The 14,212-nt window shown below is 35.1% G+C and overlaps 1 protein-coding gene across 5 annotated transcripts; it reads right to left on the bottom strand.

The window, feature by feature from the left end:
* Positions 1-4,187: 4,187 nt before the first annotated feature.
* On the bottom strand, positions 4,188-13,542 carry LOC123528321 (transmembrane emp24 domain-containing protein 5-like). Of its 5 annotated transcripts, none has more exons than XM_045308061.2 (4): positions 13,192-13,542; positions 9,004-9,121; positions 6,016-6,161; positions 4,188-4,458 (listed from the first exon to the last, which is right to left on the bottom strand). In XM_045308061.2, the coding sequence occupies exons 1-4, from the start codon at positions 13,411-13,413 to the stop codon at positions 4,225-4,227; spliced, it is 720 nt and encodes a 239-aa protein (XP_045163996.1). In that variant the 5' UTR covers positions 13,414-13,542; the 3' UTR covers positions 4,188-4,224. The 5 variants fall into 5 exon arrangements, with proteins under 5 accessions (XP_045163996.1, XP_045163994.2, XP_045163993.1 ...); XM_045308059.2 differs by lacking the exon at positions 9,004-9,121 and adding an exon at positions 10,250-10,379 and having other exon boundaries at positions 13,192-13,541; XM_045308058.2 differs by lacking the exon at positions 9,004-9,121 and adding an exon at positions 9,461-9,590 and having other exon boundaries at positions 13,192-13,540.
* Positions 13,543-14,212: the final 670 nt, after the last annotated feature.

A 14,212-nucleotide genomic window follows, 5' to 3' on the forward strand; every position in this document is an offset into this window, starting at 1 on the left:
GCGCTGTGCTCGGTTTGCACGTTCAGCTAGGCTTTCAAAAGGAATTGAGATTTCCACGGACCAATACTTATCTTTATCCCCTGGTATGTTTACTGTTCCTTCGGTGTAAATCCCAACTTCAGCATTAGATTTCCAACTTAAATCGTGAACTAGTTGATTAGGGGCATCCCAGTAGGATTTGTTCATTAGCAAATCCATCACTGTTCCAAGAACATTGATTTCAATTTGTTTGTAATTAAACAATGTGTCATCTGCGGCAATAAGAATACTGAAGCTATTCTCTGACCAGAGATTGGAGTCATGTATTTCTTTAGTAGCCCACAAATTGTCTTCTTGTAGAAAAGCACCGATGTACAGTTTGTCATCATCCCATCTCATTTTGAACTTTGTATCATGGTACGGTTTTGGATAAACTTCACTACGAATATCGACGAACAACTTGCTCCAAGGCACCTGCAATAGTAAATACGCACACGACTGAATTTAAGAGCATTGATTAATCAACAATTTTCTCAAGCCTTATCATGTTGGACACGACTGATTATGCTTTTGCGACCAGTGTAGATCATGATCAGCCTGCACATCCATGCAATCTGATCATGATCTGCACTGTTGGCCATTCAGTCAGTATTTTTTAGCAGTTAATGGTACTGTCCAAACTGAAAGACGGACTAGCTTTTTATAGAAATTTAGGAGAGTAAGGGTTAAAAACGGCCTTAGTCTAAAATAAATCAATTTTATTAACAAGTGTTGTAATTGCGTGTCCAGATATTAGAACAATTATCATAAACTGATGTAAGAAGGCATCTGCATAATGCTTTAGTGTTTAGGATAAGGAGTTATCACAACAACAATGAAACATTTGTCATTTTTGACGACGTAAGTATAAGAAATCAGACCAAATTATAAAAAGATTATATCACAATAGTTTATCTCCTTGTACAAGTTTATAAAATTATTTAACAATTTAAATTCATTGTTTTCCATTTTCCTTCCTTAACCTTGAAACTTTGGTCTGAAGTTTGCCAGAATTGGGTTGTAAATTTATTCGGGAACCAAGTGATCATTTTCAACAAAATTTGGAAACACTCTGAAAGTAGGTCAGTCATTAGAAAAATGTTTGTTGATTATTCGCCAAAGATAGTTGTACCCACGTCTGATGCGGGGTTACCCGTCGCCAGAAATGATTTTAGCATCAGTAAGCGAGCTGAAAAGTCGAGAAAGACCTGATGTTGTTATATCGCTCGTGAGAAATGGGTTGTAGATGTGATTCGAATATTTTCCAGAAGAGTGTTAAATATTCGTTTGATGTTGTTAAGATGAAAACTCACAAGGAAAGGAGCCGGTTATTTGCTTAAAAATGATTAAACATTTGTCCACCCCCAAAAAAGGTAAATAAACGAGATTAGTAAAAGTGAGTTGTAAATTCGTCTCAGGTGCGTTGAACAATTGTGAAGGTGAGTTGAATATTCCCTATAAGTACGATTGACATTTGCCAGAAATTTTGAACAGTCTCAAGAACTTGACTTGGTTGGACATTGACCGGAAGCAGGTTGGACATGTCTTAATCGCAAGAGAGGGACTGGAAATTGATTGGATGTAAACTGAATTTTTGCGACGAGTTTCAGCGTCTGTCCAACCAAACTCTGACGAATACCTGCCCCCTCCCTCTGTCGGATGTTCAATTCACTTTCGGCAAATGTCCAACCTATTTTTTGGTGGGTGGGGTGGGGGGGGAATATATATTTCTGGCGAATGTTCAACCCTTTTTCGGTGATGTCCATCCATATTCGCGCAAATGTGCAAATACTATCAGCGAATGTTGAAAGTAATTCTGCAAAACCAAATGTTAAACCCACAGTAAATTTTTTCATACTGTTTAGATAGAAAATAATCATTTTATCATATGGCATGGAGAATAAATTCATACCTCTGCCCATGAATCTTCGTTTAATTTTCCGTCAATAACTATTGACTTCTTATCCAAATGGTAAGCTATGTAATTCCTCGGAAGTCCAAATCTCAAGCAATCCTCGCGAGAACTCACGCATGCGTACTTCTTATTGTAGCGTTCTGTAAAACGCCAATAGAAATTTTTCCCAGCCGATGTTTGTGCTGTCGTGAAACGACAAGCTGATCGCTTACTTCGTGCTAGTCTCCCAAACGTTGGTGTATCTTTTGCAATCTGTATACTGGTTTTACCAGCAAACCATCCAATCACTATTCCAAATACAATACATGCTAATGCTAATATTATATAAGTTCCAGAACTTTTGTTACATTTCGAATGTCCGGAGTTATGTGTTAAAATTCCCCACATAATTGAAAAAATATGTTACTGCCGTTCAAGTTAGCGAAGATTTTCAAACGGTGTACTATGTACTGGTATAAATTAACCTATAATCGAAACATAATTTAAATTTCATGTAACGCATTGTTAATTGCTGACACAGTGATTAATTAATGTCCGCTGTATTTGTTAACTTATTTATAAAAATGTCATATATGATTAGTTTAGGGATATAATTAAGTGACTTATGAACTAACGTTTGTGAGATCGGAATAACTCGTAAAATTTACAGGTACAATTAGGGTAGTTTTTACCAAACTAGACATTATACTGTATGAAAATACAATTTTTTAATTCACAGTCGTGGACCGTTTCATTCATTGTAAGAAAATAATCAGTACTGTAATTGCTGGAAATCTAATGTCCGAACTCTCTGATATCCAAATACCGTTCACCCTACGAACCATAGTGCTCGCCATAATTGAAATACATATTTTAATCCAGTTTCCCTGCATGTATGTAAGTGCTGGTATAACTCTTTAAATCCAGTACAATATCATTGCTCGTTATAAAACACTATTGACTATTGTTAAAATTTAGATTACCAGCATTCTGCGGTATTTACAAGTTTGATATTTCCGCCGGCATTTCTGTTATGAATGTTTGCGCTTTTACAGAAAATACTCAAATGCCTGGCTTACATTGCTAAAGATTACTTTTTTGTTAACTTTGATTGCGTGTCAAAAACGTCTGTAACGCTCTAGATAATAATTTGAGCCGTGTCATGAGAAAACCAACATAATGGGTTTGCGACCAACATGGATCCGGACCAGCCTGCGCATCGGCACAGTCTGGTCAGGATTCACGCTGTTCGCTTTTAAAGCCTATTGGGATTGGAGAAACTGTTAGCGAATAGCATCGATCCTGACTAACCTGCGCGGATGCGAAGGCTGGTCTGAATCCATGCTGGTCGCAAACCCACTATGTTGGTTTTCTCATGGCGCGGCTTTATGTACATAAAATATATGTATTATGTTTTAAATCCTATTTTCCATAATATTTTTTTAAATACCAAATAGGTTTAAGTACTGATGAAAATAGTACATGTACAAAGTTTCATTAAATCTGTTTTTTTTTTTTTTTTGTTTTTTTTTTTTTTTTGTTTTTTTTTTTTGTCTTACCTTTCTTGGTCGTAGCGGTAACAGTTCATGTGCAGTATTAAAGTATTAAAAGAGTATTAAAAGTATGGCATTTCTAACTGCATGCAACATCTGCTTTTAATCATTGTTTTTTTTTAATGAAAGCATTCGTTCTTGCGTGGACATGTAAAAACTGAACAGCGCATACCGTGCAGGCAGTTCTGAACATTACAGATTAAAACAAATTTACACGTCAAATAAGGGTGAGTTTGACGTTCAGATTCTTGACTGTCGTTTTTTTTTTTTCTTGTTTTGTCACATATTTCTCGACTTCATAGATGGACAAACGTTCTGCTCCAAGCTCTCGCCGCGTGCACGTCGCGGAGCAGGCATGCGGCTCTACCGGAAGTGATCATAAATATATTGAGGACAGCCGATAGAGTCACAACTAAGAGCGAGGGATGTGGCCCTAGGAAGGACCGTTTACCACCTCAGCTTTGTATTGTCATCTTCCACGAACGCTGAGTTTGGTACTCCGCAAGGACTACGAGGGACAGCATGACAAGACGCCCGCTGACGCTCTATGATGGACAGTGAAGGCGCAAATATTCTCGCTCATATGGGACTCCCGGCAGCGAGTATAAATAAAACTACAACCAACCAACAAACGTTGAAAGATTTGACACTTGAAAACAGCCACTTCCTGTGTTCACACCTTCAATTAGATATACGGCCTGCATTTAACAACTGACAAATGATTTACTCATTTACATTTTATTTGCAATAAGACATTTTCTAAGCTCTAGGTTTTGAAGTAGGTGTGACATTGGTGCCTCTAAAAAGTCTTCGTACAAAATACACCTGAATTCCTGAACACATCATTACAACGATACACTGGCAAATGGACCATCTCTGGATGTAGGTATTATTTCCAGTTATTAAATACCAGTCTTTTATTATATGCATTCTGCTCTGCGCCTGATGGACTAGAGTTTCTTTTACGGACTCTTGGACAGTCTGGATGGACGCCTGAAAAGTGAGAGATCAATATTAACTCACATACAAAATATAATGATAGACTTAGTTTTGCTAGCTGGTCAGAAATTTTGGAAGTAGTCAAAAAGCAAATTAAAACATAACCTTTAAACCATAAACTGTTGTACACGTGAAAGGAAGCAACATCCAAATTATGACTTTATTAGCATGATAACCATTTCAAATTGACTGCTTGAAATATTACAAAAGTACATACAAATGCACATATGCACAAATTCCATGTAACAGTAAATGAATAATCAATTTTAATGGAAACATGAACATTCACTTAAGTGGCGCAACACGTTATTTTTACAGTGTTTTCAAGATTTTCAATTAAAGACAAATCATCTTGTTATTACAGATTATAACCGTAATGTTCAGTATAGAAAAAAATGGTATAATCAACGATATTATGAAATTTATGAACTAACTGCTCGTTTTAATGAAAAAAGTGTACAGATAATATGCACATGTATTGCATTTGCATGATATAAATTGTTTGTAATTTTAAAATACTTAGTTTTCTGATGATTTAGAAATGATATGAAATTATGAATCTTAACGCAACTGCTTGATGATGTCTTATTAACAAATCCTGTTATTTTGATAGTTTTTCGAGTTATAATTATGGACAGGCATTTTAAACAATGTTAAATTTTTCAGGTATCTAACCTAGGCTTTGGAAGTTTACTCTTTGATGAAGTTACGTTCGCTCCACCATAGTCTGACTGCGGAACACCATAGTTTGACTGCCGAACGGAAAGCCGCGATCTTTTACGAAATGTTTTACATCATTTTAAGCCATATTTTCATCGCAGTTAGCAGTAAAATCTTATAACCTAATCAACAAAAACTATTTTGTCGACGATTAATGTTTTCTCCATTTCCATCATAAACTGAATATGAAAATACGCAAATCAGTCTAAGCTGTTTCTTCAGGTAAACCTCAAATATACAATTTCTCTGTCAAAATAGTAACTCAATAAAGTGAAAAACTTGGGCAATTATCCTCTTCTTTTAAAAATCAATATAGATTTGAGCCGCACCAAAAGAAAACCAACACAATGGATTTGCGACCAGCATGGATCCAGACCAACAGTTTCTCCTACTCCAGTACGCTTTAAAAGCGAACAGCATGGATCCTGACCAGACTGCGCGGATGCTGGTCGCTGTTCGCAAACCCATTATGTTGGTTATCTCATGGCACGGCTCATTTACATTTTCACTTTTCTGTTCAATTACTATAACTCTTAAATCGTGTATACGCTACGATTTGTTTTGGAAAATAAAAAAAAATATTTGAATCAATGACCTCTGGGTTACCTTCTGTACTCGTGACAAAATACAAACTAAACCCAACACGCTTTAAATGCGCTAAAGTTTTTTTTTTCATTATTATTATTATTATTATTTTTTTTTTTATTTTTTTTTTTTTGGTATTATAATCCGACTTGTAACGTCATTATCATTGCCGAACCATCAGGAGAGGTAACTATGGGAACTAAATGAAGTCAAAGCCAGTTTCTACAATGAGTAGCATGGACCTACCGAAAAATTTGAGACAGTGAGTTCAACATCTTCTATTTCCTGTCTGTAACGGGACCATTCCTCCTCCACGTATGTCACTAGAAACACATACACTAGTTTGGAGGCCATACGAGACATGGAATTGTCTAAACATATCGCATATGGACCTGAAAAAAGTATTTGAAAAGTTTGAGTCGTTTATCCGACGTAGATGTTTTTTATCAATCGCATGTGTTGAGTATTCGACAAAAACCTGTTCTTTTAATAAAATTTTCAAAATGTGAAAGAATTAATTCAACAACATTAAGCATTAATTACGAACAATTTATATACTATGATATCAAAGTATTTATCAAAAGTAATTATTATAATATCTAGATATGTTATTTCAATTGCAGTTCTGCAAAGTACTCAATATATTCGAATACTATGGCCAGCTGTGAGGTCTGTAGTAAGTTCTTTTTAACACTAACTATCTCCTATGTAAAGACATAATAACTTTCACGTTGGACATCATACGTAAGTTTCATTAACTCCTACGCACGTAATTTCGTTACCATAGCTGCTAACCGGCAACTAGATCTATGGCTGTCATTCCTGGAACATAACATGCTGGCGCATGAAAACTGTATGTGCTCACTGTGCGGCAGCTATTCGAAGAATATGTAGAGTTATTGCATTGCTCCGCGTCAAGTTATTGCATTGCTCCGCGTCACGATCTAAGCCGGTAATTTCAGCAGTCGCTTGTGGGAATGGATTGAAACTTCTTACACTTGTTCACAGTGATGAACTCACATGAAGTGCATAAGTTACGTAACTTTGTTTTGCATTATTTTAAAAAGTACGCACCTTATCGACTTAGTAACTTTCGGTTAAGAGTTTGTATGCAAGCTGGTATTTAAGTTACCAGTAATGTAAATAGACAGACGCTTCACACACATGTCTGACATACAAGTTCCATAACTCTTTTTTCTCTTTATTTCCTTTTTTATTATGTTTCCTTTTCGTCTTTCTTTCAGTTATTTTAGCAAATTTAGTTAAAATCTCCATCAAACTCATTTATTGTTTCAATCGAGGCATAACGGAACTCGCTTTGGAAGAGGCAAAACTTATACGAGACATTATAATCAGCTACTTTTTATTTACATCAACTTCGAAGATTTTTAACTTCTTTCAATGATTTTTACTACGTAAATCGTGAACACGATATGTTAGTTTTTAAAATGACTTTTCACTGCTTTGCAGTAAGTACTACCTCGAATAAGCGGTTAAAATTTTGTTGACCGGGAAAAGTGGATCTGCTTTTATTTCCTACAAAGATTTCAATGAAAAAAATGTTTTTATTCAGGTTTTATCGTATGCACAGACTGATTTAACGACCTCTATATATAGGTGGCTGCCAAACGCCATCTATCTCTTCTTGCGTCATCGGCCGTCCTTCCGCGTGCTGGTTTGTGTCAATCTCAGTGATCCAGCGTGGTCGGGTCCGAGCTTCCTGTAAAACTTGACCGGAAATCCCTTTGATATAGAAGTCAAGGCTTTGGTCCCCTCCCCTTAACACCTAAAACGCCAAATAAAAATCCATATACCACAAATCATGCACCGTCACCATGGTAACAGAATTTCTAATAAACTTTGTATAATTTGCAAAGCCATTGGCAGAAGGTAATGGACCCGAAATGACATTCGGCAATTTCCGTGTGATTTAGTATCTTCCGTATGCGACTTCGGCATACTCCGACAATAACAGAAAACTGTTTTTATAATAACCGGAGACTGCCGAAATCATACACGGTGAATACGAAATATAACGGAAATTGCCGATTGTCGTGACGGGTCCACGACCTCAGAAGTGCAGTTCTTCAAGATGTACACAAAAATATCATTTGTAATTGTAATTACATGTAAAAGAAAATGATTATCATTAGATATATCTTTAATTTCTTCAATATCAGATAAAAATACTGAGACTCACGTAGTACAGGGTCTTTTCTAAATGTTTTACATGTATGCTACCTTAGGGTTTTATAAATAAGGGATGTGTAGAATTGTATAAATATCATTGCTTTTCTTTTAACATACAATTACAAACAAAGTAAAAATCGAAGGATCTGACTTTTTTTTCGGAGGCTTCCGCGTCGTTTGAACACAAAAAAATGACATGAATACAAATGACCAAAAAATACATCAATGCCGAGAAAACTGTAAGATAGTCAGCGGACTACTGAACTCTACATTCTGGTGCAATGACACTTTTGCAAATCTATGCAAGTATTACGCAAACATGTGTTTTATTCATGAACGTAAGAAAAAAAAACTACAATCGATGCAAAGCAGCGATATTCAAGGACAATTACTCTTGTATGGCTATAGCAATAAGCAAGCATTCTCTGTACTCATAACTTGATGATTACATTAGACTGGCTTAATGATTAAAATTGTCATTCCATTCTACTTCTGTCCCTATACAAAGGTTTAAAATGTATGCATTCACTTTATCTGAATACAGATGAAACGAATAGCTTAACAATTTTTTTTGTTTGCTTTCGTTGGGTTCATAAGTATTTCAGTTATGCAACGACGGGCAGTTAACTTATCCAGATTTCCTAGATTCTGTACTAGTATTTATCTGTTACCGTCAACTTTCCCATATAAAAATGTGAATGAAGAATGATTTCAGACACAATGTCTTTTATGAGTTGTCACGGAGAACATACCACACGCTCGTGGGATCGAACACACCCCCTCGACAGCCGCAAATATTCAAAGTACCAATGTATTTGCAACGCTGAGATGCGAAACGAAACAGCAATTAAACGTATACTTGCGACGTGTTTGTCTACAATTTTAAATATTTCATTTGTATGTCATTTGTCCTTTATAAAGCAGACTTGAACAACCAAATATCGGACTTCCACATGAAAAGATATATTTTATGATTGAGAACATGATAAACAGTCACCAAAAACCCACTGCCACAATGGGTAAAAATGTGCTACACATTCATACCGGTGTCCGCAATTTCGGATTCAAACCCTCCCATTTCACGTAAGTCTACATGCCCGATCATGTTCACAGTTGGGCTATAGACCCGTAATTCCAACTTCCGGTCTCCTCCATTTAAAACCTACAATAACAGATAGCTCTAATGAATTCATTTGTTTTTTCTTTTCTTTTCGAAAGTCGTAAAATTCTAGAGAAATTAATCAAAATACAGCAAAAAGAAACCTACATAAATTTATACGCCTATCTGTATTATGCATAGTATTTTTGTTGTATCCTACGACAATCCAACCTTTGGATTATATACTGTTGAATTTTGAAACAAATTGAACTATTTTACATGATCCTCTAGAGTTATTAGTGCCAATCACGCAGATATACCAGTTAGTGTAGGTTTTAAATAAAGAACATCACCAGGGATAGGCGGGATAAAGTGATGGGGCGGAGTAATATTTCATTTTACCGGTCTGTTCGAATGGTCCGTATTGAAATCCCCCACGTGCTACCTGGTCAGTTTTCTGAAGGATATCATATGCAGGGCCGTCCATTTTAAGTAAAAATAGAGCTAAATTGCCGTCACCTCCCCGTAGAACCTGCAGAATTGAACTATGTATTACTGCTTAGTACATATTTTAGGGATATGATGCTATTAAAAGTTTTCTTAAAATCTTTTGAAAAACAATGCGAAAATCTCTGACATTTACAATATGAAAGAAAAAAGCGATGATTTCACAACTTTAGTAAAACATGACAGCAACTGATGATGAAAATTGACGAATATTGAATCCATGGTAACAGTAATTCGTGGTTGCTTAGTACATATTTACAGCAGCCATACATGACCAAGCGACCATTCAGGATTGCCTCAGTTATATTTTTCTGCCTTATTTACTCCTGCTGATGTTTTGGTCTCGCTCATTTTCAGTTCTCAGAAACTATACTAACAGTAACGTTTTAGCATAAACAAAGCACCAAATTCCTGTGTCCGCGACACGTGGTACACAAAGTATCCTATCAAAAGCTAACAATTGCCTCGATCAACTGCGGCTTTGTCAAAACTGCTAAATGAGGAAAGACTTCAAGTGTGAAACATTTTAAGACAAATAAGATTTGAACACGCCAACGCAAAAGTCCAAAATCATACAACTTTTCATCTAATTTTACACTCCGCCCTATCTGTACAAGAATAGAGGTTGGGTGGTGGGTTTGGGAGGTGCAGCACAAGATGGGTCAATTTTATTTCTGTATTTACCAGTCTCTTCAAAGGGGCCATATTGGAATCCACCCCCGGACCCAACCTCCGTTTTCTGGAGAATTTGTAATGTTGGTCCCTCAGGTTTGAGTAAATACAGGGCTGCTACACCATCGCCGCCCCGTAAAACCTACAAATTCAGCGAAAGAAAATTTCAGAAATTGTTTAAAGCGAACTTTTCAGATTTCAAAATGTCGTGTAACGGTTTATGTAGTCACACCTTTCTTTAGTAGCCCTATATAAACACTGGATATGCAGTGAATGACGTTAGTTCATGATGTACGTTTGTCACTGTTCAGCAAATGCCATGGCGAAGTGAAATAATGTCCTTTGCACATGGAGGTGAAAAAAGGTCTTCTATCCCGAAAACTTCTAACTTCGAAAATGTGTGTATGTAAATATTTTGGATTAAATGGTATTGTATGATCTAATCAGTGTTCATTTTGATTCCTTTCTGCATGTAGCTAACGACTACCCACAGGTATCAGAAATGGGAGACTAATGACCGTAGACGTAAATGTCTCAAAGAGGAGATTCGAGCAGACGACCTCTTGAGTAGAAGCCGTAAGCTCTGTCTATTGAACTCACCTGGCTTGCCAGAAACCGGGCACTATTACCAATACGCTTCTGGTCAAGTCAGAAAAGGGAGGTAATGCAAGCTGTAATGCTTAGTATTTTAAATGTTTCCTTGTTTGGTTTTAAAATTCACTGTCGTATCCTATTTGCATATTTCACAGTAGCAGCTGGGATAAAACTGAATATATTATGACTTAAACAAACCGTATTACTGCTCTGATATTCTGTTTGAAGTATGTTAACTACTTTTTCATGCAATATACATTTACAAACAAACAAGAGAAAAGCAATAACGTCTGTATATATGGTTAGCTTGGTTGAATAAGTAAATAATATTACCCATTCACTTTCAGAAATACTGCCATTACATCATAAATGTGTTAGTATTCTAATATAAATACTTTATACAACGTTCCATATTCCCATGCAATATTTGCATTTCACCAGAGTTGTCGTTCTTTTCCTAAGGTAACGGACGACAACTCTGTATTAGTAACTATTGTGCGCACAGTATTTACCGGTAATTTGAGCATGGTGCATAAGAACGCCATCTGGTTTGTTTTCAACAGCATCTATAACTCCTCTATTTACTGGATTTCTTAAATAAATATTCAGCCTCATATCTCCTCCATAAATAACCTGGTGATCAAAATACTATATAAACTGAATACATGTTCATTATGTAGGAGACAGGCACAACATCTGCATGGTTAAATCTGAGTCCTCATCAGTCGTATACATGTACAAACATACAGGAAAAAGTACGTATTTCAGAAATAAAAATTATGAAATATTTCTTGAATGCAGAAGTGGATTCATTGACTTACTTTTGCGTAATTACTTAAAGAATTAAAAAAAAAACACAATGCATGCATAAATCAAGAATCGTGTTTGAGTAAGCTTGGTTGAAAACACATTTGTCAATGGCATCATTTTTGAAGGCGTTCTTAATATGCATAGAAAAAACATATAATGCGTAAAACATTGTTAACTTATAAACAATTTTTGACGCAAGCTTTGTGCAAAATTCATCTTACATTAGGGGAGAGCGCACGATTCAGAAGAAAACAGAAAATTCTGTATTTTCCATGGTAATCAGACGCAGATATAATGTAGATTTAATAACATCGGGAACTGTTAAACGGCTCTTTTATATCCATTATACATAAATATCTCATTTGAATACTTCAACATTAAAACAGACATGTTAATGTTAATATCTTTTGACTTGCATATATAGCATACTTTCGTACTTTTGCCAAAGCTGGGTTTGTTAATCAGCTGTTTTCACATTAACCACTTCAACTCCAGGGACAACGTGCTTATACGAATCAGTTATAAAGCGCTTTTAAAAAAAAATTAAAAATCTAGGAGCGGTAAAACTGCAAACCTTGCATTTATTTCTTATTTAAACATATATAAAAGCTAATTTCTGAATTGTTTATCTCAACTGCAAATGAAAGATCAGAAAATGGATAATCAGAAAACAAATAGAAAGATAGCAAACGAATGTAAACGCTTGTAACTCTTTGAAGTGTATCTCGACCTTGATAACACATTTCATTTTCACAAAATTATTACTACAGTAAAAGTTTTCGACATGCTATCAAATAATTGAAAGGCGTGTGACAGTATGGTTCTACACCAGCTGTCGTTCTATAACATATAATATCGCTTTAGGGGACACTTTTATACCAGTCTAGGTTGTCATTTTGTATGTTTTGTTTTTATTTTAAAAGTATATAGGGAAGCCGAAAACCTCGACAAATTATACTTAAGGTTTGTCTATTATAAATTTTTGTTCTAGTAAAATCTGTATAAAAATTAATTATTCTAAATCAACAGTGTTTGCATCTTAATCAACTACATCGTACATATATTTATCCCGTATTACAACAGCTTTTGATGCAATATACGCCAGTGAATACTGGAAATCACCGTAACAAAATGACCTTTTATTTTAAACATTTAACATTTCCATAAAAATACATAGGAACTAGTATAAAGTATTTCTACAAAGTAAATACCTAGTGTGTCTTAATTATATTACACTCATATTGTTTTTGTTGTGTATGCGTTTCAAAGCTACAGAACTTTAATTACGAAAAGATCTTAAACTAATTCATCAACATTTATCATGCATTCACATCGTTTAGAAACAATATTCATTTTACATGCTATTATACTATTTTACTTTTACGAAAATGATAATGATCGTTATTTTTATACAGTTAGCTTAAACATACTATAATCCCTAATTGTTGTTTTCACATGCGTGACAATATTTAAGGCATCTCAAAATATCCATATATATAAATCCCCTATCTAATTCTTAAAATACTTGAAATGTTTTCTAAACTACAAACCTCAAAAGATATATGAAGTTTTCCACCGGCTACTATCTTTTGATAAAAACATTCCTCCCTACCGGCCCCCACTTCAATCTTAAACTCGTGCTGTGCCCCTGGAAGCCCGTCAAAGTCAAACTCTTCCGTCTCCGTGCCAAGGACTTTCTCTGCCCAACCTTCGGGCCACGCGATACTAAATAAAACATTTAAGAATAACCATAGTTTTGTCATTTTGACCATGCACAATATCCTATATAAAGCCCTTGTTTACACGTAATTCCTCATGTACAGTATACACTGTGACAGTGTCGTCACGCTATGTCGTATTTGTTTTAGTGTAATGCTTATCTGTGGCCTTTACATGCCATGATAAATGAAGTACAGTCGACGAGATAAAGTCAAATGTCGTACAAGGGAAATCACTGCGTATTATGTCAGGACAAACTATCTTGACGGATGCTTTAGTTGTTAGGATGTATATCGTCTGAATTTAAAGCATGTATAAGATATACAATTACTGTTAGTATCTTGCAGAATGCTATTTTATTACGAATATTGTTGAACTGCAACGAACTATCAAAAATAAAACAGCACAAAACGTCTGGTACTTGTAAATTCTGCGGTAGATAATATTAACTGCAAGGTAAACAAACATTACAAAAAAAAAAAAACCCAAAAACAAAAACAGCTTTTTTCAGGTTGACAACAATCTGGTCAGGCTAAATAAATTTCAAACTTGCCGTTCAAACGAACTCACTGTAGTTTTTAAATGCATTTGCAATATCTATTTTATTTTCATATTTCTTGGGTGTAGTCAAACTAAGTTTTCATAACATCATTGTCAAACATGGAAACATATTTATTTATTTATTCATATCTCATTGGCATGACATAGATATGCACATTATATTAACAACACAATAAAATACATGTTTATGCATCGCCGCCACTCTAGCAGAGTTGATAGAGATCATTAATTGTATATACATAATACAACAAATAACACTTATCCAAAATCATAAATGTACAAATCTCTAGA

This window comes from Mercenaria mercenaria, chromosome 14 (assembly GCF_021730395.1).
Source record: "Mercenaria mercenaria strain notata chromosome 14, MADL_Memer_1, whole genome shotgun sequence".
Classification (NCBI taxonomy): domain Eukaryota; kingdom Metazoa; phylum Mollusca; class Bivalvia; order Venerida; family Veneridae; genus Mercenaria; species Mercenaria mercenaria.

Excerpts from the sequence above, each read along its gene's own strand:
- LOC123528321 (XM_045308057.2), bottom strand. The coding sequence starts at position 13,413 with ATGGTCAAAATGACAAAACTATGGTTATTCTTAAATGTTTTATTTAGT. Across the intron at positions 7,556-13,191 it reads AACTTCATATATCTTTTGAG|GTGTTAAGGGGAGGGGACCA; the intron begins GTTTGTAGTTTA and ends TTGGCGTTTTAG. Across the intron at positions 4,459-6,015 it reads TCACTGTCTCAAATTTTTCG|GCGTCCATCCAGACTGTCCA; the intron begins GTAGGTCCATGC and ends CTCACTTTTCAG.